This window comes from Micromys minutus, assembly GCF_963924665.1.
Source record: "Micromys minutus genome assembly, chromosome: 17".
In the NCBI taxonomy this organism is placed as follows: domain Eukaryota; kingdom Metazoa; phylum Chordata; class Mammalia; order Rodentia; family Muridae; genus Micromys; species Micromys minutus.
The window spans coordinates 12,872,609-12,897,757 of NC_137952.1; the positions used below are offsets into that span (position 1 = coordinate 12,872,609).

Sequence of the window (25,149 nt, forward strand, 5' to 3'; positions counted from 1 at the left end):
GAAGTTAACTGGAGCCCAAAGCGTAGACACCGTCTTTTTGAAGCATCCATTATACTATAGTCTAGAAACTTCTTTCTCACATGCCAAGCATTTACTAAGTTCACAAAGTACTGTGTTGACTCGCTGCATGGTTGGAATGCTGATATTATTGATAAAGTGGAGCAATGTAGCTGACATTATCAGACTTAGACCGTGTGCATGAAAAGGCTGAGTTTCTTTGGCTCTTTGTTCATTCAGGTGCATTGAATGCCTGTGTGGATGGGTTTAGGCATCGAGTTAGTCTGTCAGTAAAATCTTGCACCGGCCACAGTGTTCTGCAAGCTGACTTCAGATTTGGACTACAACTGGCCATTGGTAGAAATATACCATATATACACATGGAAATTACAAAAATACATTTTATTTATAGCTGATTTCTTATTAAGTAACAAAAGACTAACACTATGAAAGACCAACCAGCATACTAAAAGGGAGCTACCTAACATCCCCACCAGAGGCTTGTCTGGGGGATTCCACGACATTACCATCTCTGAATGTTCCAGAAAGGACAGTTTGCCATAGGGAAATAAAAACAGCTTCTTGGGGGAAGTTCTGTGCTTTGACAGTTTGAATCTCCCATTCTAATCAGTTCCAATCCTACTGTCCTCTCTCTTCCTTCAGTAAAGACCAAAGAAACTCATGAAGACAGTGCATAGATGGGTTTGGAGGGACATGGGCACAGCAGAAGCGAGATGGGTCATGGGTGAAGGCGGGTAGGACCGTGTTCCCCAATACACACCAAATTGGACTACTGACACCATACATGGCACCCAAGCTAGGGTGGAAACTTAAGCATTTCCTGCACGTCTGGAACCCCAAATCAGTTTTATTTGCACAGAGGGGTCAACTGTGGCTGGAACCCCAGAGCTACAAGGCAGTGTTTCCACCCCGGACTCTGTAGGCTGATGCTTCGCCAGGGAGAGTGACAAGGGACATCACTCCCACAAGGCAGCATCCCTGCCATCTTAGCAAATGTCCTCCTGCATCCATCCACTAGGGAGAACTGGCAAACTCCACAAACATTTAAAAAGATGCTTTAATTTGATTTCAGATATGATTTTCTGGGAACAGAGGCTGCAGCTTGGCGTGACTTTGGATCCACCTTTTCTGTCTCTAATGGATCCAGTCTTAGTCTGCTTTCTACCACTCAGCAATTGTGCTGAGCGTCACTGTGTAGGGATAGATCTTGTTAAAGATGATGTTTCTATTGTTCGCCTCCGGATGGCCAGGTTCTCAGACCATCTTCGATATGGACGAAACAAAACACAACTGCTTCTCTTTTGTAGGCACGCAAGCCTCTTAGCACCATTTCTCTTTCATCTGGATACCGATTGGCAGGAGACTCTATTTCCAAAATGACAACACCTTTTAAACAGGCTGTCTACACAAGTCTGCCATTCTGGCTCACCGCCTCTCTTTCTTGGCCTCTAACTAACAGGTGGGGGAGAAAAGGGAGTCAGGACTATTTATAGGCATAGCCATTGGAACTGATTTCCATCCAATTCATTTGACTTTGAACATGAGCCTTTAAGAGCAAAGAGAATCAAGTTTCTTGGCTGGAGAGTCAGTATCTCTCTTACAGACTAGAGGTGATTTTTTTTTTTAAAGCGATCATGGTCATGGCTCAATGCGAGAGTACAGTCTGGTGGTTATTCACACTCCTGTGTCGCCTTTAACACAGAGAACATGCAGAGGTCACTGAAGACAGAGTAGCATTCTCTCCCTTCTGGTGATTCAGGAAAATGGGACTTTGGACAGGAACCTGCAGGCTAACTAGTGCTTCTCACGACTCAGGGATATTCCACCCACAGTCCAAACTTCAGCCCAACAGAATATCAAGCACAGGGTCCCAGGGAGGGATTTGCTGAACCACAATTGGCTGCAGAACTCAAGAGTCCAGTTGTTCACAAGTTCCCTGTTTTCCAGAAGCCCCGCTGTCGACTCTTTCAGAATCCGAGGATGAGAAATACCTTGTCCACTGTTATTTATCTGCTGGAGCCTCCACACTTTAGGGGAGAGGAACCCCAAAGCCTGTTGGCTGCCTCACAGTCTTTGAGTGCAGAATCCTTCAGAGTTGAGGCGTTAGACCTGGAACTCAAACATGTCTGTCTGCTTCTTGGCCAACTTGGCTACTTCCTCTCGGATAGCCTTCACGAGGGCTGCGGTGGAGATGTTAGTCAACGGAGTGTCTGGAGGCTCATTTTCTGTCAGGCTTTGCTGGGAGACAGCTGCAGAGGGGACGGGGGCCTGCTCTAGGCTGGGGTGAAGGTTGCTTGGCTGGCTATACTGTCGAGGGAGCCTGGAGGGGGAGCTCTGTTGATAACGTGACCTGGGGTAGGCCTCAATGTACCCAGGAAGAGGGACCTGCACAAGAGGTTGGGAGAGAAGAGAAGGCACCCAGGTTAGGAAGAAGCTCAGGGCATAAGATGCATTGATACCAGAAGCAGGAGGTGACTGAGGCCAAGGGAAGGGGTGTAGAGAAGAATTGTCATATTGTCATCATGGGCTATTGTGCAGATATACCATACAAACCTCGAGTCAGTTTTTTCTTTTTTTTTTTCTTTTTTTTTTTCTTTTAGCAAACAACGAATAGTCTTGGGCCCACAAAGCCTTGAAAGACTCTGGCGGCTCTCTTTTTAATTTGAGCACAATGGTTGTGATTTTTATTAATAATAATAGCTAATATCCATCGGTTCCTGAACGGTTTTCACACAGTATCTCATTTAATTCTGCAAGCAGCAATCCTCATCTCATAGGTGAGAACAACAACGGCGCAAAGGACATGACCGTCTAAGGAAACAGCCACCAAGGCACCAAGACCTGCTCCGCGCAGGTGTGCCTGGCTCCAAGCACAGAGAAGTAATTTGTGCACTACAGTGTTTTCAATAAGGGTATACTATCACATTCTTGGAAAAAACAAAACAAAACAAAACCAAAACCCCCTTTCATTGAAAGTGGTTGGTTTGTGAGGAAGAGACACTTGCAAATAGGACTAATGTTTTTACAGAGGCCCTCATACAGCCACCGGGCTGCTTCTGTCGTGTGGGTCACAGGAAAAGGCAGTAGTTACCAACCAGCAAGGAGCCTCACACCAGACACTGGAGTCCCCAGCCTTCATAAGAAACGACCACCTTATAAGCCAGTGATATTTTGTTATAGTCGCCTAAGGAGAGTACGACAGCTATTCTGCTCCCTCCACCCCAGTGACCCCAGATGACCATGTTTGCTAATGGAGGAGGAGGCATGGTGGTGCATGTCTGTAATCCCAGAAGTCAGGAGACAGAGCTGGGAAGACCACCAAGATCAGCATGATGCAGAGTGAGTGGACCTGAGCACGTGATGCACGTGATGCAGTGAGTGGACCTGTGCACGTGATGCAGTGAGTGGACCTGTGCACGTGATGCAGTGAGTGGACCTGTGCACGTGATGCAGTGAGTGGACCTGAGCACGTGATGCAGTGAGTGGACCTGTGCACGTGATGCACGTGATGCAGTGAGTGGACCTGTGCACGTGATGCAGTGAGTGGACCTGTGCACGTGATGCACGTGATGCAGTGAGTGGACCTGTGCACATGATGCACATGAAGCCTGAATGGGCATCAGGCCCGCTACAGAGACTCAGACTTTACTTCTCACAAGTGGGTCCAAGACAATGGGTAGATGCAGGAACGAAGCTCCGTGGACTAGCATTCAGTTGCTAATTAGGGACATAAATCCCACCCAGCCCACACCTCTGTGCCCCTTTGCCCTTGCTTTCCCATCTGTTTAGCCTTCTCATCCAACCTCTTGAACCTGGAAATGTTTTCCCTGCACATTTTCTGCCGTACAGCCCTGTGCGTTGCACGCCCCACTGTGTCCTACTGATTTCTCCAGCGTTCCAGCCAGCATCCGGGGATATAAAGGTCTCTGGGGATCCAACAGCATTCCACATATTGCACTGTTTCTGTGGGCAAGACACTCCTGGATTCAATGTCTTTTGTTTGCCTTACTCTTAGAGACTTTTATACGGTTAAGTAAAGAACTCTACATGCAACGTGGCATGTATTTTATATTTTAGAAACCAAAGATATAAGCTTTGGTCAATAGGAAGGCTATACACACGCGATGTGTAGACACACTGGTGTTGTTGTTGAAACTTGGTGTAACTGCCTGCTGCAGGGTATGGTGACCCCAGGGCTTTGGACAAAGATAATGCCAGAGTCCAGTGTTAATGTGTTTCCCAATGCTAGGAATTTATTCCAAAGGCAGAGAGCAATGCTGGAAGTGACCAAAGCTTGCAGGAAATGTCAGATTCAGCTGGGGGAGTATCCTTCCCAATCTATATCAGGTGAGCTTACTTAGGGACCAGACAACCCACGAAGGAGATCATAGGGACTCTGCTTTTTTTAATTTAAATTTTTTTTTTTTTTTTTTTTTTTTTTTTTGCATGGCCATGTCTGATAACTCCAAAGGCAGTTGTCACATTCCTATATGGGTTGGAGGGAATTTCTGTGTCTGTCACATTACTGCGCAGATTGAAGGGAGATATCCAATGACCAGGACAAATAAAGCCTTAGGTAGAAGTCAAGCAGGAAGTCTTGGGTTCTACCATATAGTGGCCTCAGGGTTCCTGAGGCTTCATTTGCTGACATTGATCTTAACTTATATAGAATGTGACAACTGAAAAAAAAACCAAGTTAATAAACACTTTACAGTGTTTGAAAATTATGAATTACAACTCAGTTCCTCGCCCTTTCCTAGATGTGTGTCCTTAGACATTATATCACGTGACTAAGCCTCAGTTTCCTTATCTGCAAAATGGGAGTAGTCGTGGGGATCACAGAACTCACTTGATCAAGTTGTTGTGAAGATTAAACAGGGCAGTTTAATGAAACACCTAACATGGGGTCTGGCACACACAAAATATACTAAACAGATGGTAGTTATTATAATAATACTTGGTTAAAGCCACCCTGCTAGAAAGAGGTTGAATGTATGCTAGAAGACAAGTCTCAGATTCCTCCATCAGAGGTCACACCACCTTCTTTAAAGTTACTCACTTCCTCCAGCAGCTTGGTGAGAGGGGTCTGAGAGAACGAGACACTGGTTTTTGTCTTTCATCTCATTGTCCCCCAGAGGTGTGCCTAATAAGGGGCATTTTATGAGAGCATCAGCAAGGGTCTCACCGAATCAGCCCACTGGCTAGGGAGCTCACTCTCTCCTGCATAGGACATCCAGGCCTGGCTCCTGTAGGATGAGGGTGGGGTTGGGATGAAGTAGCCGGTGAAGCCGGGTCTGTTGGCAGCTGGGATGGCGAACACCGCTGGCACCGTGTTACCTGCACAGAGGAAGTGGCTGGAAGATCAGGAGAAGGTGAACTCTGGATCCAGATCCCTACCCAACAAGAGCCGAATAGACCCATTTCACAGACTACCCGGCTGCCTCAGTGAATCAGGCCTGACATGAGATGCGTGTTCTGGGCTATAAATTCAAAGCAGCTCCGTGTAAGGCAGAGGAGACTCAGGCCACAGGGACATCATCTAATGTAGAGCAGAGACCTGGCCACAGGGGCTGAGAGTCTAGATAATGCCTCAGCAAGGAAGGTGGCTGAGGTGGAGGGTACCTGGCTTTCCTTACTGGAGCTCTTGCAAGGTCACTGTGACTGCCAAGGGGAACAGGTGGTTCCCTACTCAGGGTATTTGGTATAGAGGCCAAGAGGGGCTGAGATCCAAGCTGTGTTCTCTTTGTAGGGGGTAAGGGCAGCATCCACCTTTTTATTTTTTCTTCTTCGTGAGATACTTCATGGGCTAGCAGTGCCTCCGTTTTCCCACCCTCCCATCCCCTAAGAGAAAGCAGAGTCTAGCTTGCACTCTCCCCACTGAGCCTGCATGGGCTCGAGCTCAGGAAGCTGGAAATCTAGGGAGGATTCTGACACTGGTCCAGGCTAGGGATGCAAGGGAACAGGTTGTTGTGGAGGAAGTAGAGGGCCTCATTCAGCCTCCATCACCTGCCTAGTCAATATGGTAGGCATCATCTGTTGTGGCTGAGACCAGCTTTCTAGGCTTTGAAGGCCTGATTCTCTATGAGCACCTGTCCACTCGCTCATCTTATCCCAACGGCCTTGACCTTGTCCGGAGGAAAGCACCTTGGGTACAGGTGCTTTCTTCCTGGGAACACATATGGTTTTAAAGATTCAACAAAAGCAACCAAAAGGAATGGTTCTCACCAGAAGAATTCCTGGAAACCACAGTTTAAGTGTTTGGCAAGTAGTGTTGGCAGGTTTAACCATGAGGGTTTGGCATGGATACAATGAAAATTCAACCAGGTAATGTACAAACTGGGGCATGTGCAAACCTCCAGCTCCATTAGACATTGTCAGTGACAAGAGGAAACCCCCAATGACATGGAAATGACCCTTCTGCCCGTGAAAAGGATGAACTGTTGAAGATCACGTCACAGTACGCCAATACAGAGGAAGAAATAAGTGTCTAACTTGTGCTTACACAGCCTTCTGAAGAAGCCTTGCAAACCACTGAGTCACGAAAAAGGTACAGAAAGAAGTGTGTAGCACATGGCTTGTGAAAATTTAAAATGCACAGCATCAGCATGTACATAGATCTAAAACGTGTGTCCGGAGGACGATGGTCACCTTGGGGAAGGATGGCTGTGAAGGTAAAGTAAACAGAAACCTTTGTGCTTTGTATATGCTTGGCCCAGGGAGGGGTGCCCCTGGGTTAGAAGGTGTGGCCCTGTTGGAGTAGGTGTGTCACTGTGGGTGGTGGGCTTTAAGACCTTTATCCTAGCTGCCTGGAAGTCACTATGCTGTTAGCAGCCTTAAGATGAAGATGCAGAACCCTCAGTTCCTCCTGCACCATGCCTGCCTGGATGCTGCCATGCTCCTGCCTTGATGATAATGGACTGAACCTCTGAACCTGCAAGCCAGCCCCAATTAAATGTTGTTCCTATAAGAGTTGCCTTGGTCATGGTGTCCGTTCACATCAGTAAAACCCTAATTAAGACAACCTTAAATATGACGACTACTTTGACTTTATCATAACTAGGTATTTGCCTAGTTTCAGCCCTCCCTCCCTCCCTCCTTTCCTCCCTTCCTTCCTCCCTCCCTTCCTCCCTCCCTCTCAAGAGGTAAAAGCCAGTATCTCCTGCTGATACCACAGAGGTCAGAAGACCCGCAGTCAATAGCTCTGGTTCCTGATGGTGGCAGTTGGTGTGGACTAGGAGGACTCAGCACTGGGAAAGGAACTTTTCTCTTCTGGCTCACCTGAGTAATTTAAAGCCGATTGATCCAACTGTGTCATGGACACAGGACCTCTGGACACCTGGGCAAAGGAGGCACTGTCATGCAACTGGGTGGGTTCAGGCCCTGTGGACTCCGCCATCCGGGTCTTGCTGCCGATGTCTGAGGTGGACCTGGGCAGGATGGAGGGGCTGTGTGAGCATGCCTGAGGCATCAAACAGCCACATTGCACTTAGAAGTAGCCTGATGCCTTCCGGTCCCATCCTCATGAGGTTCTAGGACTGATTTGCCCCAATTAGCCCAAGGACAGCCGGTGCTGTCAGCTCCGCTGGAGGCATTCCACCCTGCAGCAGTAGTGCTGGGTGGTTTCCTGTTGTTTTTTTCTCCTGTTTGAGGTTAGTTCTCTAAGGATGGTTCTGGTAGTAGAATATTTAATTTCCATGTAAATGCAGAAAGACAATTAGTTCTGGGTATTAGCTGGGGAAAGTAGACCTTGGAGGTGATGACATCAGCAGTAGCCAATAAGATGGACAGATTTACCTCTAAAGTGGGAAGGGAAGTGACATCCTCATGTTGGTAAGGATGGCAGATGGTTCAGGAGGTGGCAGTGGGAGGTTGGCAGAAGAAATGGATCCATAGGTATGGCTATCAGCAAACCTGCCACTGATCTGGAAGGACCTCTGATCTGGAACTAATGGGAATAGCTCAGTCTCCTCCACCCCAGCCCCAGCCCCGTTCTTCCCTAGGGAGGCTAGGGAGATCTGACTGCACTGTTGGGTAGGATAGCCAGTGTGGGTGTCTTCATTTCTCATCCCCCCTTCCCTGCCTGTTAGTTCCCACAGTCCCGCTTCTTAGGGAAGCGCCTGGGTCCTGCCCCATACACTCTGCTGAGATCCTTTCCTGAGAAATCCTACAGAGTTTACAGATAAGGAGCTAAATCAGGGGCCCAAAGAGGCAAGGCAATCTGCACAGAATCACACAGCAGACCTCTAGCAGATCAGCTTCTTACCCAGGCTGCCATTGGCCTCAAGGGGTAATGACAAGCCAGCTTGACACTGAACCGTCAGAGCTGAAAACAGCATCATTTTCTAAGGAAACCCACTTATGAACAAACCAAACAAAACACACAAACAAAGAACTTCACAAAGTACACGCCTGTGGCCATAGACGGGCTGACTAGTATGTTGGGGTAGGTTTGTAGGTCAGGGCCAGGACAGGGACCTATGTATTCCCAGGACAGGGTCATCTTCTCCCTGGGCATCAGAATTAGTCCTTCCTTCCTCAGAGCTATGGATTTTCTCCTTCTTGTCCTACTTCATTAAAGATGTGTGCTGGCTGCATCAGTGGGAGACAGAAGTTAGCAAATGCCTCATACTGAGATCTATGAGTTCTATAAAGTCAAGACTGGGAGTGGGTACTGGTCCTACTCTGTGGCCCCTGAGACACAGTCCTATGAGTAACTAAGGGAATTGTGGCAAGCACAGCAGGAAGCAGCCACACCTGTTATTTTCAAACATTCAAGGTTAGGGTGTGGGCAATCAAGGTATAGGGCGATCGACCTCTGGGGTTTTTGACTGTGGGGTCTCAAGGACTTTCTATTTAGAAAGACAGGCAAATTTCTCAGTGTGTTGTGGTCTCTACTTCCTTCATGGTTCTACTAGGTTCCACTTTGAAGAGGGGCAGGAACCAATAAACTAACTCACTTGGGTGCACTGTGCACAGGAGGCAACAACCCTGGGGACCCGGTGGCAAATATTTTACAAACATCCTAAACAAAGCCAAGGAAGGGATATGTTACCGCCTGAGGGAAGCCACTGCCACAGGGCCTGTTCTGGGAGGAACGGGTGGTGGGGGAGAACCCATGACCATTTCAGGAAGCTGAGAGAACCTGTAAGCCTGGGAAGAGACAAGCAAAAGAGAAAGAGCTGTTAAAACCGATTCACTCAGCACACAGTTCTTTAAGGAGGAAGTACACCCCCAAGGGCCAGACTCTCCTTCCCTGCTTACAGGAGTTCCCCGTTTTCCTTCAGGCCCTCCCCATCTCATCTCCCACAGTTTCATCTATCAAGGCTGATTTACATGAACCCCTGTATCTCAGAACACCCCCCCCCCCCAGCGGTCTTAGGACACACCCTCATTAGAACACAGCGCAAAACAGTATTGTCTTGGGCAGGCTGCTTCTTGGTACAGCGGGAGTTCCTCCTGGTTCTGCCTGTAGCGCCTTCCTTCACACCGTTCATCCTGTCCCACAATCCCCTAGAAGCCTCTTTCATCCGTCTAAGGAAATGACTACTCTCCGGCTAAATTATATGGCTGCTTGCTTATTTATTATCTGCCACCAGCTAAACTGTAATCTGAGGTTTTAAGGGCAAGCTTCTGTTGTCGGTAACATCATGCCCGGAACAGTGCCCGATACATAACGAGGAGATCAATAGATGACAGAGTGGAAGAGCAATGGATGCCTCATTGGAGGTGGCTTCCTTTCTCATGGGATGCAGGCTTACTGTGGGAAGGAAGGGGTGTGGAGGCAGGAGGATCTGATGAACAGACTTTGAACTCCTAGGTCAGTCCAGTGACTTCTGTGGACTTCAATGTCCCCCTCTGAAGTGGAGACATTGATGCTGCACTTAGAGGGTGACTGAGAAGATTGACAAGGGCGCATGTGCACACAGACTTTGTAACATACGAAAAACACATTTCACAGGTAAGGGATGGGCACTATCACCAAAGCAAAGACTTCAATGAACAGGTGAGGGGCTGAAAGACAGGATCAGAGAAGGTCAGGCCAAGGCCTACTGTAGTGAGAGAAAAATCTAGAGATGCTCTTGGGGTAGACAAAGCTCAAATTGTCTTTTTAGAGTAGTGTGCTTGACAGTCAGACTCTCACAGAACATGCCTTTAAGCCCCCAAACTTCGGGATAAAATGCTGTAGCAAGGGGACCCCATAAACAGGATTCTTTGAGCTGAAAGAGATCCCCCCCCCCCAGCCCCCTGCCTTCCTTGACACCACAAGCCAACAGCCTGCCTGTCAGGGTTAACCCACATGATAGCAGTGAGGCCTTAGAGAAAACACACTTTTTAAATGCACCGTGAAAATTGTGAGCTGTAAGGGAAATCTCTGAGGACAACCCTGGCATCCTCTCTCCCCCTGTCTCAGCAAACTAAAACAAAACTGTGAGCAGACACCAGATGCGGAAATAGTGAGCAGGAAGCAAATGCAAAAGATGTGGCTGCCAAGGACACAAACTGGGCAGCTGAAGTCCGATTATAAGATTAGACCTCTGCGCTGAGCAAGGGGTGGGGGCAGCTGTGCCCGAGCCTTGGCCTCTTGGGAGCAGGTTCCAAGGCCTGGATGGAAACACCTGGAAATTCTCTTTAAAGTGGCGTTTCCCCCAAAGTAGACTCACAGGATTAGCACAATTAAAATTTAAATAGGAGCTTGTACTGCAAACAGGAGTTTGTGAAATATACCAGAAGGAGGTAAGTCAGCACCAAAGAATCAGACACAGACCTTTAAACACTTTCAAGTTTCAGCTGTCCAGGCCTAAAACAAAAAATAACACGGTAACAAATGCCTTTAAAACGTTAATTGACCTGGGCTGGTGGCTCAGTGGGTAAGAACATATACTATCCATAGGCTCCAAATTCAATTCCCAGCACCCATATCAGGCAGCTCACAACTGCCTGTAGCTTCAGCTCTAACACCCCTTTCTGGTCCTGTGGGAATTGTATTCACATGTATAACAAATTCACATTTCTCACATAACCCATATCCCATAATTTAAAACAAAAACAAGATTTTTTTAAAAAAAGATTTTAAAAAATCTTTTAGAAAGATTTTAACTGACAAAATTGGATTGCCACTAGGAATGATAGAGCACACTCAAAAAACAACTTTCAGATGTAAAAATGGTACCTGAGATAAAGTACTTAGTTGTCAGGGAATTTAAGTGTGCATTAAGAATTAATACACAGAGATTTAAGAAGCTTAGAAGAAGAACTGAGAACATTAGTAAAAATGAATTGTGGGGGGAAAAAGGAAGGAGGGAAGGAAGGAAGGAAGGAGGGAAGGAAGGAAGGAAGGAGGGAAGGAGGGAAGGAAGGAAGGAGGGGAGGAAGGAAGGAAGGAGGGAGGGAAGGAAGGAAGGAAGGAAGGAGGGAAGGAAGGAGGGAAGGAAGGAAGGAAGGAGGGAGGGAAATTGAACATATAGGAAGACAAGATGCAGAGTTAGGGCATGAATGGGCCTGACCTGTAAGTCTCGGTGCCGAAGGGCAGAAGTGAGAGGATGATATTGAGTGACTTCCTGCAATGCTCTCATTTTCTTAGGCGGAGTCTCCCTGAACACAGCAAGTACTCTATCTACTGGGTCATCTTCACATATCTCTGAAACCTAGTTACAGACCTTAAGATGTACACAAAAGCAGCTCATCTGATTTGACCCTTCCCTGATTTCCCAATGGCTTCTGGGTTGAGCTCCTGGAACTCCAAGTTCCAGGATGGATTGAAAAACCATTGGTCAGGATGTCTTCCCAGGCGAACCTTCCACAGTTCTCAACAATTCAACAAGTGAAGTGCTCCCTTCTCCAAATAAAGCAGTTAGCAACTCCTCTGTCTGGTCTCGTGCTATTCAGCTAAGAGGGCAGACATCTATTTTTATCCCTAGTTCTTGGGAGGCTTATTCTGTACCCAACATAGCTTGTCAGCCAAGAAAAAGCTTCCTGTGCTGTATGTGTAATAGTAAATCACTAAACTATTTGATAAAGTCTCGAACTTCTGCATTAAAGGAGGCCCCTTTATTGCTAGGCATCTCCAGGATTAAGCACAACAACTACACAGGAGAACAGACCCAGCACTCTTGGGCTACATCCTTAGAATGTTGGTAGCCACATAAACAGCAGAGGTGGCCACTGTATTGTGTGATGGGATAAGAAACTCTTCCTACACTCCCCTCCATGACAGTTCAGAGGTTCTACGTGCCCTTGTCTCCTATCACAGTTCCCTTTCTGGGCCCAGCATTTATTAGTTCTTATGTGATAGGGATCCACTTCCTCCTCCAGTACTAGAAGAAGATATTATTCGAAACTGCTGATGGCCCCAAAGCTCCTAATTCCAAGCTTGTTTGGCATTCAAAAAGATATCTTTTGGGTTTAGGGGCTTGGAGAGGTCCCTTTTCTCTGGATAGGAAAGGCTGGAGACTCAGAACTCAAGGCAGCCTTTATAAATGGGTCTCAGATTCCCATGGCTGAAAGAAGCTGCTTGTAACTAAATAGGGAAATCTTTATACTCAGAAATTTAATTGTTATGTGAAAAGAATGAAGGTGAGGTTTCAGGTCCACCTGGGTTAGGGGTGAAGGGTCAGAGGGAGCCATCTTCCCTAGCAATCTCTGTGGAGTGAACACAGACAAGTAGGGACATGTGAGCATGTATCTACCAAAAAGGAGACAGCTGGAAATGTGAACCTCAAGGGTAGCACTATATCAATAAAGGGTGTATAGAAGCTTCCCAATAGGAGCAGGCTTGGGGATCTTGGACTTTGTATTAGCAGGAAAGGTAGACCCATAGGCCAAAGTTAAGCTGTCTTCATTAGAAACTGCACCAGTCAGTCTCGTGTTACTATAACTACCTAAGAGAATCTATTTATCACCCAAGGAAAGTTTTTTTTATTTTTATGTTTTGACTTGGAGATTTAGATGCTTCAGAATATGGTGGGTTGGCTCAGTTGCATTGGTCTTGTGGTAGTGCATCACAGGAGGTGTTCTCATGGCCTGGGGATGCAGGAGAGAAAGAGACTGGGGTTCCATCACTCCTTTTATGTAAGAGGAACTTAGCCAAGCAGGTGCAATGCTGGCATCTGTGATACTTCCTCCCCAAGCCAACCTAGGATCTGCCAGCACAGCTAGAGATCGCTGATGCTGGACCAGGCAATGGAGGGAACCGTTGAGAAAAGGACAGCATTGTATCTGGCTACTTGAGAGCCAATAAGCTGTTGGGAGGTGGGGTATGAAGGTTTTCCCAGTTCTTGTAATAAACTATTCTGCTTTTACCACTTGCCTGACTTCTAGAATCTGTGTCATCGACTCTGAGCCTTCTTACTCCCGCTCCCAAGGGTCCTGGTCACTTGGTCACAAGTGTTACCAAGCAATACTTTTAAAGATATATCTCCAGTGACCTGAATATAACCCCTCCACAACTAGGCCTCTATCACTTAGCAATAGTACCATGGCCTGGGGGACAGCTCAGATCTAAACTATAGCAGAAAGCCTGGTGCAAGGTCAGGAATTCAGAAAACCACCCCCTCTCTTCATGCCCAGCTACAGGTAACGTGCCGATTGGGTCTTCTAGAAGACAGGGGCTTGGCGATCCAAATCCAACTCCAAGGAGGAACAGAGCACACTGCTTGTCTTGATCCACCAGACAACCAAGAGCAAGGATGGAGCAATGCCTGAGAGCTTTGGACGAGCCACAAAGGGAGCCAGAGATACCGAGGCCACCTTCCTTATTTCAATATGCGAGGATACTGAAGCCCAGATAGGCCAACTGGCTTGTCAAAGTCACACAGCTGATGAAGCACACTGTCTGTAATTCAGACCTGGGGGTGGGGTGGCAGTACAGAGGACGTGGCTTTAAACCTGAGACTGGTTCTTAATGGATCCTTTACAGCTGCTCGGCCTCAGATACGTTAACATCTCCAGACTTCGGGCCCATTGGGCATAGAAAAGAGTAGAATAGCACCCTGATTTCAAAGCTGTTTTTAAATTTTACAGATTCACATGTATGTGCGCGCCTGAATTGTGTGACTGTATGCCCTGGCTATGCAGTGCCCAGTGAAGCCAGAAGAGAGCATCGGTTCCTCTGGAGCTGGGGTTCTAGGTGGTTGTGAGCTACCTGATGTGGGTGCTGGGAATTGAACCCGGGTCGTCTGGAAGAAAATCAGTCACTCCTAACTGCTGAGTTCTCTCTCCAGCTCCTCAAAGCTGTTCTAAAGCTTTCTAGCTTAATCTGAAACAAGTAGGTACTTAGTATGTAGCGGGGGAGAGGTTATGGGACCTTTAGGAGGTGGGGCTTAGCTGAAGGAAGTAGGCGGGTCCTTGGGGTATTCTATCTCTAGTCTCTTCTTTCCTCAAAACATGGGCCAGATGCTGAAGCCATGAGCTAGATTCACTTTTTCTTCTTCAGACTGCCCACTCAGGCATTTGGTTACAGTGACATGATGGTCACCAATGCAGTGGGCAGGGAGAGGCATTCTCCAGCATTTTCTCTTCTCTTCCCATGTGGTAGCTCCCCTATAGATCCAGCAATTAGTGATGTTCCTAAGTTTAGTGGAGCATGCTTTGGTCAAACATCAAGAGCTCTGCTAATTTTCAGAGGCAGGACTCAGGAAAGAGCAAGGCCAAAGAGCTTCACAGTGCATGGTCTACAGTAACCTGTCGGGACCATTTCCTCCAATTCCTGACCCACCTGGCCAGATGCAAGCTCAGGACAGATTGAAAATTTATTTGGAGAAATATGAGCAATGTGCTATATTGCGAATCCAGGTGCTGTGGTAGTTATAAACATGTCTGATATGTTGACATGGTTTAGTATTAAAGGGCTAGGATTTATTATATTGGGAGAGGACTCTTCTGTTTTTAAGGGGGAAGGAGAAACACAAGCTTGTCAAACCCACTTACTTGTCTTCATTACTAGGGCAGTGACAGGAATAGAGAAAGCTCCCCCAAATGGAGTCAGCTTACTTATGAGAAGAACATACACCAGGAATGTAGATATTTGCATTTTCTTTAGAGTTGGAAAGACATCCCTACAGTTCCCATTTAATCAGAGGAAGGAATGCATGTGGGCGTCAGTGCCAGACAGCACTAAGGCTTTAACCCACTTCTGCCATTAAAAGCTGTTCATTTGTCCCCTGGGTCCATGGATTCCACAACTGGGGATTGGAATGTTTGCAGATAGAATGTCCTCAAAAAAAGAAAACCGAGTCTGAACTGAGCACACAGAGGTTTCTTCGAATGACAACATTCACACAGTGCCCGGGCTACGTCTTTCTAAACAGTCCAGACATGACAGAGGGGCATATGTGTAGGGCACACAAGCAACTGAGGCCCATGAGGAACCTGAGTACTGAGTATTGAGAGGTTTTGCTACCTTCTGAGGAGTCTTGAACCTGTCCTCGGTGGACATCAAGGGATGACTGTCAGAAATTAGACATGATTCTTTAGTTTTCCAAACCTGTTTCCTAACTTAGTACTTTGGGCTGATGATAGCAATATCATAGGAGAGTTGATGTATTAGGAGAGATCATGTCTGTACTGGCTGGTTTTGTGTCAACTTGACACAAGCTGGAGTTAGCACAGAGAAAGGAGCCTCAGTTGAGGAAATGCCTCCATGAGATCCAGCTGTAAGGCATTTTCTCAACTAGTGATCAAGGGGGGAGGGCCCAGCTCATTGTGGGTGGAGCCATCCCTGGGCTGGTAGACCTGGGTTCTATAAGAAAGCAGGCTGAGCAAGCCAGGGGAAGCAAGCCAGTAAGTAACATCCCTCCATGGCCTCTGCATCAGCTCCTGCTTCCTGACCTGCTTGGGTTCCAGTCCTGACTTCCTTTGGCGATGAACAGCAATGTGGAAGTGTGAGCTGAATAAACCCTTTTCTCCTCAACTTGCTTCTTGGTCATGATGTTTGTGCAGGAATAGACACCCTGACTGGGACAATGTCTACACAGCACCTATATCAGATTCAATAATGGGAACTTAATAGATGTTAAGTGTTATTATTATTACTGTTAATTCTTCTGCGAAGAGTCTGGGGGAAAGGTGCTTCCACCCTGATGCCTTCTTAAGAATCCACACTCTCTCACCAGCAGGAAAGTTGTAGGATATTTTCATTCTACTTGGCAAAGACCCATTATGGCTGCTGGCAAAATTGGATTGGTCATTAGGTGTCAAGTCCAATTTCTTTATAGATTCAAGAGCTAAAATATGATCAAAGCTTCCCAACCTGCACTGCAGGAATCGCAAGATGCTGGCAGTAACCTTTCCCATGATGTAAATGCCATGAGGCTGGCCCTGATACATTAAGAACACCAGCTCCCAATTATCCCTCTGCAGTCTGGAGCACGCTCTGCTCTCTTTTTAGCAAGACAAAAGGTAATCCTGGTTATCTTGCTAAATCACTGTTTTCCCCATTGATTTTCATATTATCATAGCAAAGGGGCCTCTGCAAAGCCTTGAGTTAAGCACTATCATGTCCACTGTATACTCTTGGCTGTTTTCTCCTTTTGTGGAGACAGGAGTCTTCTTTGCACTTGGCAGAGAAGGAACCCTTGACAATGGAGAGATGCTTTTCAGTGTGCTCTGGTTTGATGGTTTACCCTTAGGCTGGTTTGTGCTTCAGATGAAGATTCCATCCCCAGTACCAACACGGCAACTCACAAATGTCTGTAACTTAAGCTTCGAGAGAACTGGACGCCCTCTTCTATAAAGTAGGAGTAGCATTGTGTTTGTCTCAGAAGTTCATTATACAGATTGTGAAACATACGAGTAATGCTCAGTTCAGCACAATGCAGAGTCATATTAACTCTGTGTACTTAGGAAGGACTTCCTTCTTACCAGGAAGTAGCTCACTGCTCATATTTATTTATTGATTTTCTACCAGCAGAAACTTTAAGCAACTTCCTGAAGTTTCAAAACCAGAAAGTGGTTGAGGTGGGATTCCTAGTCAAGCCACCGGGCTCATAGCCTATGTTCCTGGTCGCCAGGACACACAGGTCCTCCACACAGGGCTCTTTGATACCTTTTGACATTTAAGTTGGGGTTCATGTTTGAAAAATGGAGAAAACCACTCGTGAGTGGAAAATAGATGAACCCTTTTGGGGGTGATAGCAGAAAAGGAAATGTGCTAGGGTTTCACAGAAACCTGTCCCTTTAGAATGAGGTTTGGCCGTGGATCATAAGTGAAGGGAGAGAAAAGACTCCAGCACGGCTTGTTTCTATTTCCACAAATCCTTGGGTCCCCTGTTGGGATCTAGTAGGAAGAGCTAACCCAAAGATGGACTTACCGGCCGGGGCAGGCTGTACTGGTACATCTCTGGTCGGTAGGTGGGTACCCATTGTACTCCAGCCCTGGGCCGGGTCATGGTCCCTGGAGCACTGGTCACCACCTCTGAGTACGGCAGGTGCTGAGTGGAGCTATAGGCCTCCTGGTGCCGACTTTGGCCTGCATGGCCAGCAGATGCCAGGCTGAAGGCTTCCTCTAGAAGCATATGCATCTGCTGCCGGACTTCGTCGATGGAAGGCTGCGAGCTCAGTGTGGAGGTCTCCGAGTGGCCCTTCATCTGCCGTGCCCTGCTGTAGCCCCGGGGCTCATGGACTCTGTCCACATTGGTCTCTTCTATGATCTCGGGCTCAGTCTGTGGGATCAGACAGAGTGATCTGTTAGTGAAGTGCTTTCCCACATCCTAAAATTTTCACTGGCACTGACGAGTGAAGGAGCCTGTGCTAACTTAAGTCATATCCAATGTGCTCTATCTAGGAATCCCCATGACAGGAGCTGTTGGCTGGGTTTTACAGGCACCATTGTAGTCTTCAGGTCTCCACAGCTACACCAGTGTGGCACACTTGCTAATTAGCATAATAATGAGAAATGGCTTTCACTGATTAAATTAATGGCATTCTCAAAATCTCTGATGCCTTTGGGTATAAGAATCTGGAACACTATGTAGCCCAATACCCCAAAGGCTGGTAAATCGCTATATATGAGCCTGGGTCCAGCCATTGGTTAGGGAATTTCTGGTTTCCTGATTTATCACAGGGAACAACACAATCTTCCTTCTACATCCAGATGATCTACAAGTATAATGTGACATGAATGGGCCTCTCTGAATGGGGCCCGGCGTCCTGTTTTCATGAGCATGTCAGGAGATTCAGATGCCTGCTCAAGTTTAAGATCTATTGATCTAGAACATTCTCTTTCACCTTCCCCATTATTCAGGGAGCAGCTACAGAACTGAGCGGGTTAGATAACGGAAGCACATTAGCTCCCAGAGACGTCTACACGGACTGTCAGCTTAGGTTACCTATTGATGGAAAGTATGTTTCGTAAATTGTGTGCTGTGTTGTGTGGAATGCCTGGGAGTGCTTATTCTTCATCAGTCCTAAGGCACACTGTCACACCGGCCATGCACAGATCTCAGACTGCAGAAAGCAGGAGAGAAGGGATGGCTCAGGTGGTGCTGTCGCTGCCATGGTGAGAGACAGATAGAAGGTGCACCGAGAAGCTAAATCTAGGGCATTAAAGATGTCCCAGTCTGGAGAGCTGCTTTGTTTCCACTTTGTCACATGTAAAAGGACGACATACTGCTTGTCAGAGGGTTTGGACAAGGAATCGGTGAATGTCTCTGAGGATTTGGAGCAGGAGGACAGTCTTCATCATCATTCACATCACCACAATTGCTGTTAGCTCGTGAGGCTCGTGAATTTGAATCACTGTGTATATGAGGCACTTGGCTGCATTAAATAAACACTGTAGGAAGGTATCCGTGGGGGATTCATCCACACAGGCAAGTCTTGCTCTCAAAGATCACAGGAGGCAGAGTTGTGATATACTCATGTTTGTGCTGATAGTTTTGTGTCAACTTGACACACGCTAAAGTCATTGGAGAGGAGGGAACCTCAATTAAGAAAATGCTTCTATAGGATCAGGCTCCAGAGAAGCCTGCAGAGCATTTTTTTAACTAGTGTTTGATGTGGGAGGGCCAAGCCCATTGTCTGTGGTGCCATTCCTGGTCATGGGTTTTTAAGACAGCAGGCTGAGCAAGCCATGAGGAACAAGCCAGTAAGCAGTACCCCTCCCTGGCTCTCTGTCTCAGCTCCTGCCTTCAGGTTCCTGACTTCCTTCAGTGATGCACTTCAAATGTGGAAGTGTAAGCCTTTCCTCCCCAATGCTTTGGGTCATGGCATTTTATTATAGCAATAGTGATCCTAACGAGGATGGTATTGTAAAAGCACTTTTAATTTTTGTTAGTATTAAGTTAATACATATACATTAGTGAATACATTGAAAATACAGGCAGCATAAAAGAGAAGTTAGGCATCTTTTCTACTCTTGTTACCAAGTTCTGTATGTAGTTCGAGATCAAAATTAGGCTCTCCGTGTATCTTAAGACTAAGTTTATTAGCAAACACCTATAGTGAGCAATTCTGAATATTATTTTTATTTAACATATGCAAAAGCAGACTGTGGGATAGAACATAAAATTTTTCCTTTATATGAGGACATGTCAAGCCACTGAGACAGTTTTAGAGAAAGGGCCTTTAATCATTGTCTGGGAAGTGGTTTTCTGAAAGCCAGAAAACCCGACTTCTAAGATTTTGCTTGGAGATATCCTCTATGTAATGAATTCAACTTCTAGCAGAACGTTTTTTTTTATAATGCAGAGAACATTTGGAATTGAAGTTCAAAGCCCAAGGGTCTTTAATTTAAGCTCCATTGTAAAGGAGAGGAATTTGAGGCCAGAGCAGTTAAATGATTCGCTCAAAGTTGCCTGGAGGTGGGCGTGTTATCCTGGCTCATTCCACTGTACTACAGGCTCAGCAATGCTGGATGCTACCCACACGTGGCCTTCCTCCCTACGCCTTCAATTCTCCCCAATACATAATGGATATCTGGTGCCAGATCACTCCCAGGTGGGAGATTAATGTCACCGAGGTGAGCTAAGCTATGCTTTTGCCACTTTTCAGTGCTGTTATGCATCTGAGGTCAGAAAAGTAAGTATATTGTGTGAAGTTATAGCTGTGTGTTAGGCAGGGCAAGAGTATATGTATTAGTAATATGCCTTACTCTCCTTCCCCTTCTTAAGAGCCTTGGGGTGGGGCTGTGCAATGTGGGGGATGGTAGGCAGGGCAACTCTCTGAACTGGGCTAGTGAGGGGTAGCACCACCTTTGCTACAGGGAAGTAGACACAGTCCCTGCCCTGACTTCCTTCAGTGATGAACAGTGCTGTGAAGTGTAAGCAAATAAACCCTTCTCCCAAGATACCTTGCTCATGATGTCCCATCACAACAGAAACCCCAACAAAGACACTGTCTCTTGAGTTCCAACTGTCCTAGGAAAGGGCCACATCCCTCCTAACACGACAGTCCTTTGAGTCATCTGATAACCACTTAGGAAACACCCTCCAAGCCCTCTGCCTGCAGAATGGGGCCATGTTTGTTCTTGTTTTAAAGGGACAAATACTGTTTTCAGCCTTAGTTGTCTTTTAGGCTGTGTTAAGATTACAGCAATTTAATAAAATTGGGACCTGACTATCCTATGGGAGAGATAAACAAGAGTAATAGTATGAACCGGCAGTGATGATGAGCTCATATGCCAGGCACTGTTCCCAGAACTTTATATTCTTTTTACTCTTACAATAACCTACCATAATATTAACGTGTATTTCTATTTCTATTGTACAGATGGGAAAACTAAGGCACGGAAAAGTCAAACAAAGCCCTCGTCCACTGTATACACATAAACAGTTCTTTTGCCATCCCATAGGTGTGTGCTTTGACCAAAGCAGGAATAGACTTCTGAGACAAGGACAGAGATAGACTAATTACTAAGATTATCTCAGCAACCTGGAGGATAGAAGCCTCAGTATGTAAGCACAGGTGCTTCATAGCAAATCTGGCCATAGGCAGTTAACCGTTCCCAACTGCTCCTCAGGGGTTCTGTCTGTGCTATACCATCCTTAGCCCTCAATCTGGAGTTGTATGTCCGAAGCCACTGATCAGCTGTTAAGTGAAAGAAATCTATATAGTGGGTATCCACACTTGTTGAGGACCTGATGTATGCTTGCCCTGTCAGAACTCACCTCATGTGTTGCCTTTCTTGGCCTCACAGGTCCGTATGACAGATGTGTCCACTTTCAGATGAGGGGTACCATGACCACTGGCTTAGCTGGCCTTTGTCCCTTCCCTTATCTTCACTTATGACATCTTATGCTTAGATATACAAAAGTAAAGCCCCCTACACTGCCTGATGGTGGGTTTCAATGCAGTGTCTGTCTGAGGCCATATCTGGGATAGAGAATATATTTTAAGCCCATTTAACCTGCAAGTTAGTATAGCTACTTCTCAACTTCCTAGTGAGAAATCCTGGGAAGCTATTTTGTGTGTGTGTGTGTGTGTGTGTGTGTGTGTGTGTGTGAATTAATCAAGATATACTTCCATAGAAATTTTGAAAGGAGAAAAAACAATGAAGGAATGACTGCTAATAATAATAAAAAAATATAACACACAGATAAGCCAAACACAGAAAATTAAACACATTGTAATTTGCCAGAATGACTACAGCTAACACTGTGACCTTTGTGTATGTCCTTCCAGATGTTTTATGCATATGAAAAAGGTTACAGATCATAAATGCTGAAACATATTCAACATACTGCCCCTGCCCAACACCTCTATCCCCAACCCCAGGAAGTAGGGGCAGCAGACTTGAGAGAGGAAGGGTGTGGACTGTAGGGTTTTTAGAGAAGGATTTTTTTTTTTTTTTAAAGAGGGGAAGAAGAGTAGCTGTGATGTATGAAGGAGAGTCAGTGGGGGAGAACTTAAAAAGGCCCACATCCCTCCTACTCAGGGGTTCTCTCACTATGATAAACATCATGGCCAAAAGCAAATTGTGCTGGAAAGGGTTGGTTTGGCCTACACTTCACATTCCAATCCACCATCAAAGGAAGTCAGGTCAGGCCCTCAAGACAGGAACCTGAAGAGAGGACTGAAAGTAGAGAAGGAATAACATACTTACTGGTTGTTCTACATGGATTGCTCAACCTGCTTTTGTTGTAACTCAGGATCATCTGCCCAGAGCTGTCACCACACACAGGGAGCTGGGTTTGCCACACCAAGCACAAATTCGCAAGATTCTAAGTAGACTCATCTATAGCTCAGTCTTACGAATATACTTTCTCAGTCGGGAGTCCCCTTTCCCAGATTAGCTTGTGTTAATTTGACATAAAACTAACCAGCATAACCTCTGAGTATAATATCATATACATGAAAAAATATGAATAGAGGATTAGAGATATTTACAAATTATTGCTGTTAACATAGTTCTTTGGTTTAGACAGTCAGATTATACTGACTGTATTATGATTTTATAAACAGAAAATAAGCATATACATGTATGTAAATGCATATAAATATATAAAGTTTTTAAAAGCTTATTTAACTTTTATTTATGTGCATGTGTGTGCATTTGTGTGAGGATATGCCACATGCATGCAGGTGCCCCCAGAGGCCAGAAGAGGGTGTTGGACTGTCTGAGAATGCAGCTTAGGTAGTTGTAAGTCAATCTAATGTGGGTACTGGAAGAACAGCAATTGCTCTTAACTGCTGAGCCATCTCTTCAGGCCCCATGCAAGGCTCAAAAATACACATTTATGTGTCTATGTATTATTATATGTAAGTACTATTTAATATTATATGTCAACAGATATGTACTCATAAGAAATAATTTTTAAGAATTTCATAACTATATTATATGGAGTTTGAAGATAATAATTAGTATACTCTCTCTTTGATCTGATATCTCACTACATATAGCAAACTGAAACATATATTCTTGTGATTAAACTTGCATACAGCCATGAATTTATCTCTAGATTAAATTTACACAAGTGGAATTGTTGGTATAGAGAATATGCATAAATTTAAGGTTTGAGGTTGCTATGAAATTTCTTATGGTAGATTATAACCCATAGAGAAATTAAAACCATTATTTTTTCCCTGAACACAGGGGGCCCTGGTTTTGGATTTTGTAGTACTCTCACATAGGACAAGCACCTATAGTTCTAATCACATTGTTTTCTTTAAAAGAACTTTTTATATTTGCTTACTTTGTTATTTTGAGTGTTGAAGTATTTTGCCTACATGCATATGTGTAGAAAAGAAGAAGACACTGGTAATGCAATGGGGTAGGTGAATCTTGAGTTGGATGAGGAAGCAAACTTCCACTGCTGACACCATTTGTGTCCTAGCAAACCAAGACATGACCTTCTGGCTGACGCTCAAATAGTCAGAATTGGGACTGATCCCTCAAGGTCCCAAAGGACACAGTAAGATGGTTGGACTGTTTTCAAAGGGCAATTGCAAACGCCCAGAGACTTCTAAGCAGGAGGGAAGCATGACTGGAATTCGTGGGAAGTTACTTAGGAGGCTCTTGCCATGCGCCAGGCAAGAAGAGATGGCAGACGTTTGATAAGGGTGGTCATAGGCAAAGACAATGCTGGCGAGTTCCAGACATTTTGGCAAAGGACCAACAGGGATTGTTGATGGAGTAGAACTGGAGAAAGTGAAGAGGAAAAGATGGAGTCAGGCTCATCTCTTTCCTCAGAGGACTCATGCTATGGGTACATTTGGTGACCCCTGAGCTCCCTGAGCCGGCGGTGTCTTTGTCTGAGCCTCTTCGTTACTGGGAACTCTCTTTGCCTGGGGGCTAATGTGTGTGGTGCTACACTTTGAGGTCCTTGCTCAGAAGCAACCTTCACAGAGACCTTTATGTTTGGCTAAAGCAATAAGATCACCTCCTATCCTTCTTTACTGCCTCGGCTGTTTCTTGGCCCTCCAGTGTCCCTCTGGCATTTCTGTGTTCATCTTTGTGCCTTTAATTCCGTTCTGCTGGACTGCAAGGTCCTGGAGGGCAGGGATTTACCGTGCTCCCTGTTGAGTCCCCAGATGGCACATAGTGAGGCCACAATAAATACTCCTTGACTGAAACGGCACAAAAATAGTTCTGAAATCCTAAAGAGCATCTGTCTAAAGGTCTTCAGCAGGAAAGGTATTTTCACGGTTCTAGGACAAAGGAGACAGTCATATAGCCAGTAGAGCTGTGGGGCTTTAAAGAACATGCAATCTAGAATCCCAGGCATGGGCCTTCATGTAGAGGAATGTTTCACAGGTCTCTATTTTTAACACTTGCCTCACCCAAACACTGCATTTTACAGTGCAAGACATTGAAAAGCTTCCTTGCCACTCTCCTCCCCCGATTTGCCACAAAGCTCTTTTTCTGTTTGGTGCCAATCAACAGCTCCACCCTGCTAGAACTCTCCCCACAAATTCTACATCTGCCAGGCAAGGACCCAAGAGCAGACTGAGGGTGGTAGCTAGTAAGGTGGGCCCCAGGCATGATAAATGTATCTGGTTCCCTGTCTGTTTTTCTCTCCACCAATCATGGTCCTGGGGCCCATACAGAACAGGGCAGTTCTCCTTATTTAATGCCTGCTCTGGACTTCACAGGCCCACACGCTGCCTGCCTTGCCGGAAGCAGGGATATATTTAGAAAGCTACTTCTGGAAAACAAACTCCAGGGACTCTGCCTTTGCAGGTGGCTGGCAGAGGAGTGGAGAGGCCTTTGAGCCACTTCCTTCTGTGACTGTATCTCAAATGAGTCTCCACCCATAAAACGAGACTGACCCGTATCAGCACAGGTTGGGGTCTAAAGAAGAGTTTGGTGACTTCTCTCCTGCAAAAATTCACATTCCATTCCACTGGCCCATTGCAATCAGCTAGGCCACAGGGTGAGAAGACACTGTGGTTTCTGCATTTCAGACAAGCTGAAGAGACAGGATGCGCTTTCCTCATTGACTTTTAGTCTTCTGCAGTGAAAACTGAGACCACACAGACAGAACAGTGGGAGACAGGTATCCAAGTTTTCACTGTCATTTCTGTTCCTACGCAGACCTCTCTATGCGGCAGGAGCCCGAGGGGGCAGACTCCAGCCTTCCTGAGCCTTCCTGTCCCATCGTCTGCTGTTTTTCCATGTACAGTGAGAGTTTGCTCCTGAGTGGGTTAAAACATCCCACTGGCCCACACTGTTTGGGAAAGTGTGACCTTAGAGGTCAC

At 45.9% G+C, this 25,149-nt stretch overlaps 1 protein-coding gene across 3 annotated transcripts in view; it reads right to left on the bottom strand.

Moving 5' to 3' along the window:
* Nucleotides 1-462: 462 nt before the first annotated feature.
* KIAA1549L (KIAA1549 like) overlaps nt 463-25,149 on the bottom strand; it is a gene marked incomplete at its 5' end in the record, with an annotated part of 249,641 nt that continues 224,954 nt past the window's right edge. For all 3 annotated transcript variants that reach the window (XM_080931712.1, XM_080931711.1, XM_080931710.1), the window contains 5 exons: nt 463-2,403; nt 5,204-5,355; nt 7,297-7,445; nt 9,071-9,168; nt 17,325-17,675. In XM_080931712.1, the coding sequence (XP_080787838.1) occupies nt 2,122-2,403; nt 5,204-5,355; nt 7,297-7,445; nt 9,071-9,168; nt 17,325-17,675 (1,032 nt within the window). In that variant the 3' untranslated portion in view covers nt 463-2,121. The remainder of the gene's footprint in view (nt 2,404-5,203; nt 5,356-7,296; nt 7,446-9,070; nt 9,169-17,324; nt 17,676-25,149) is intronic.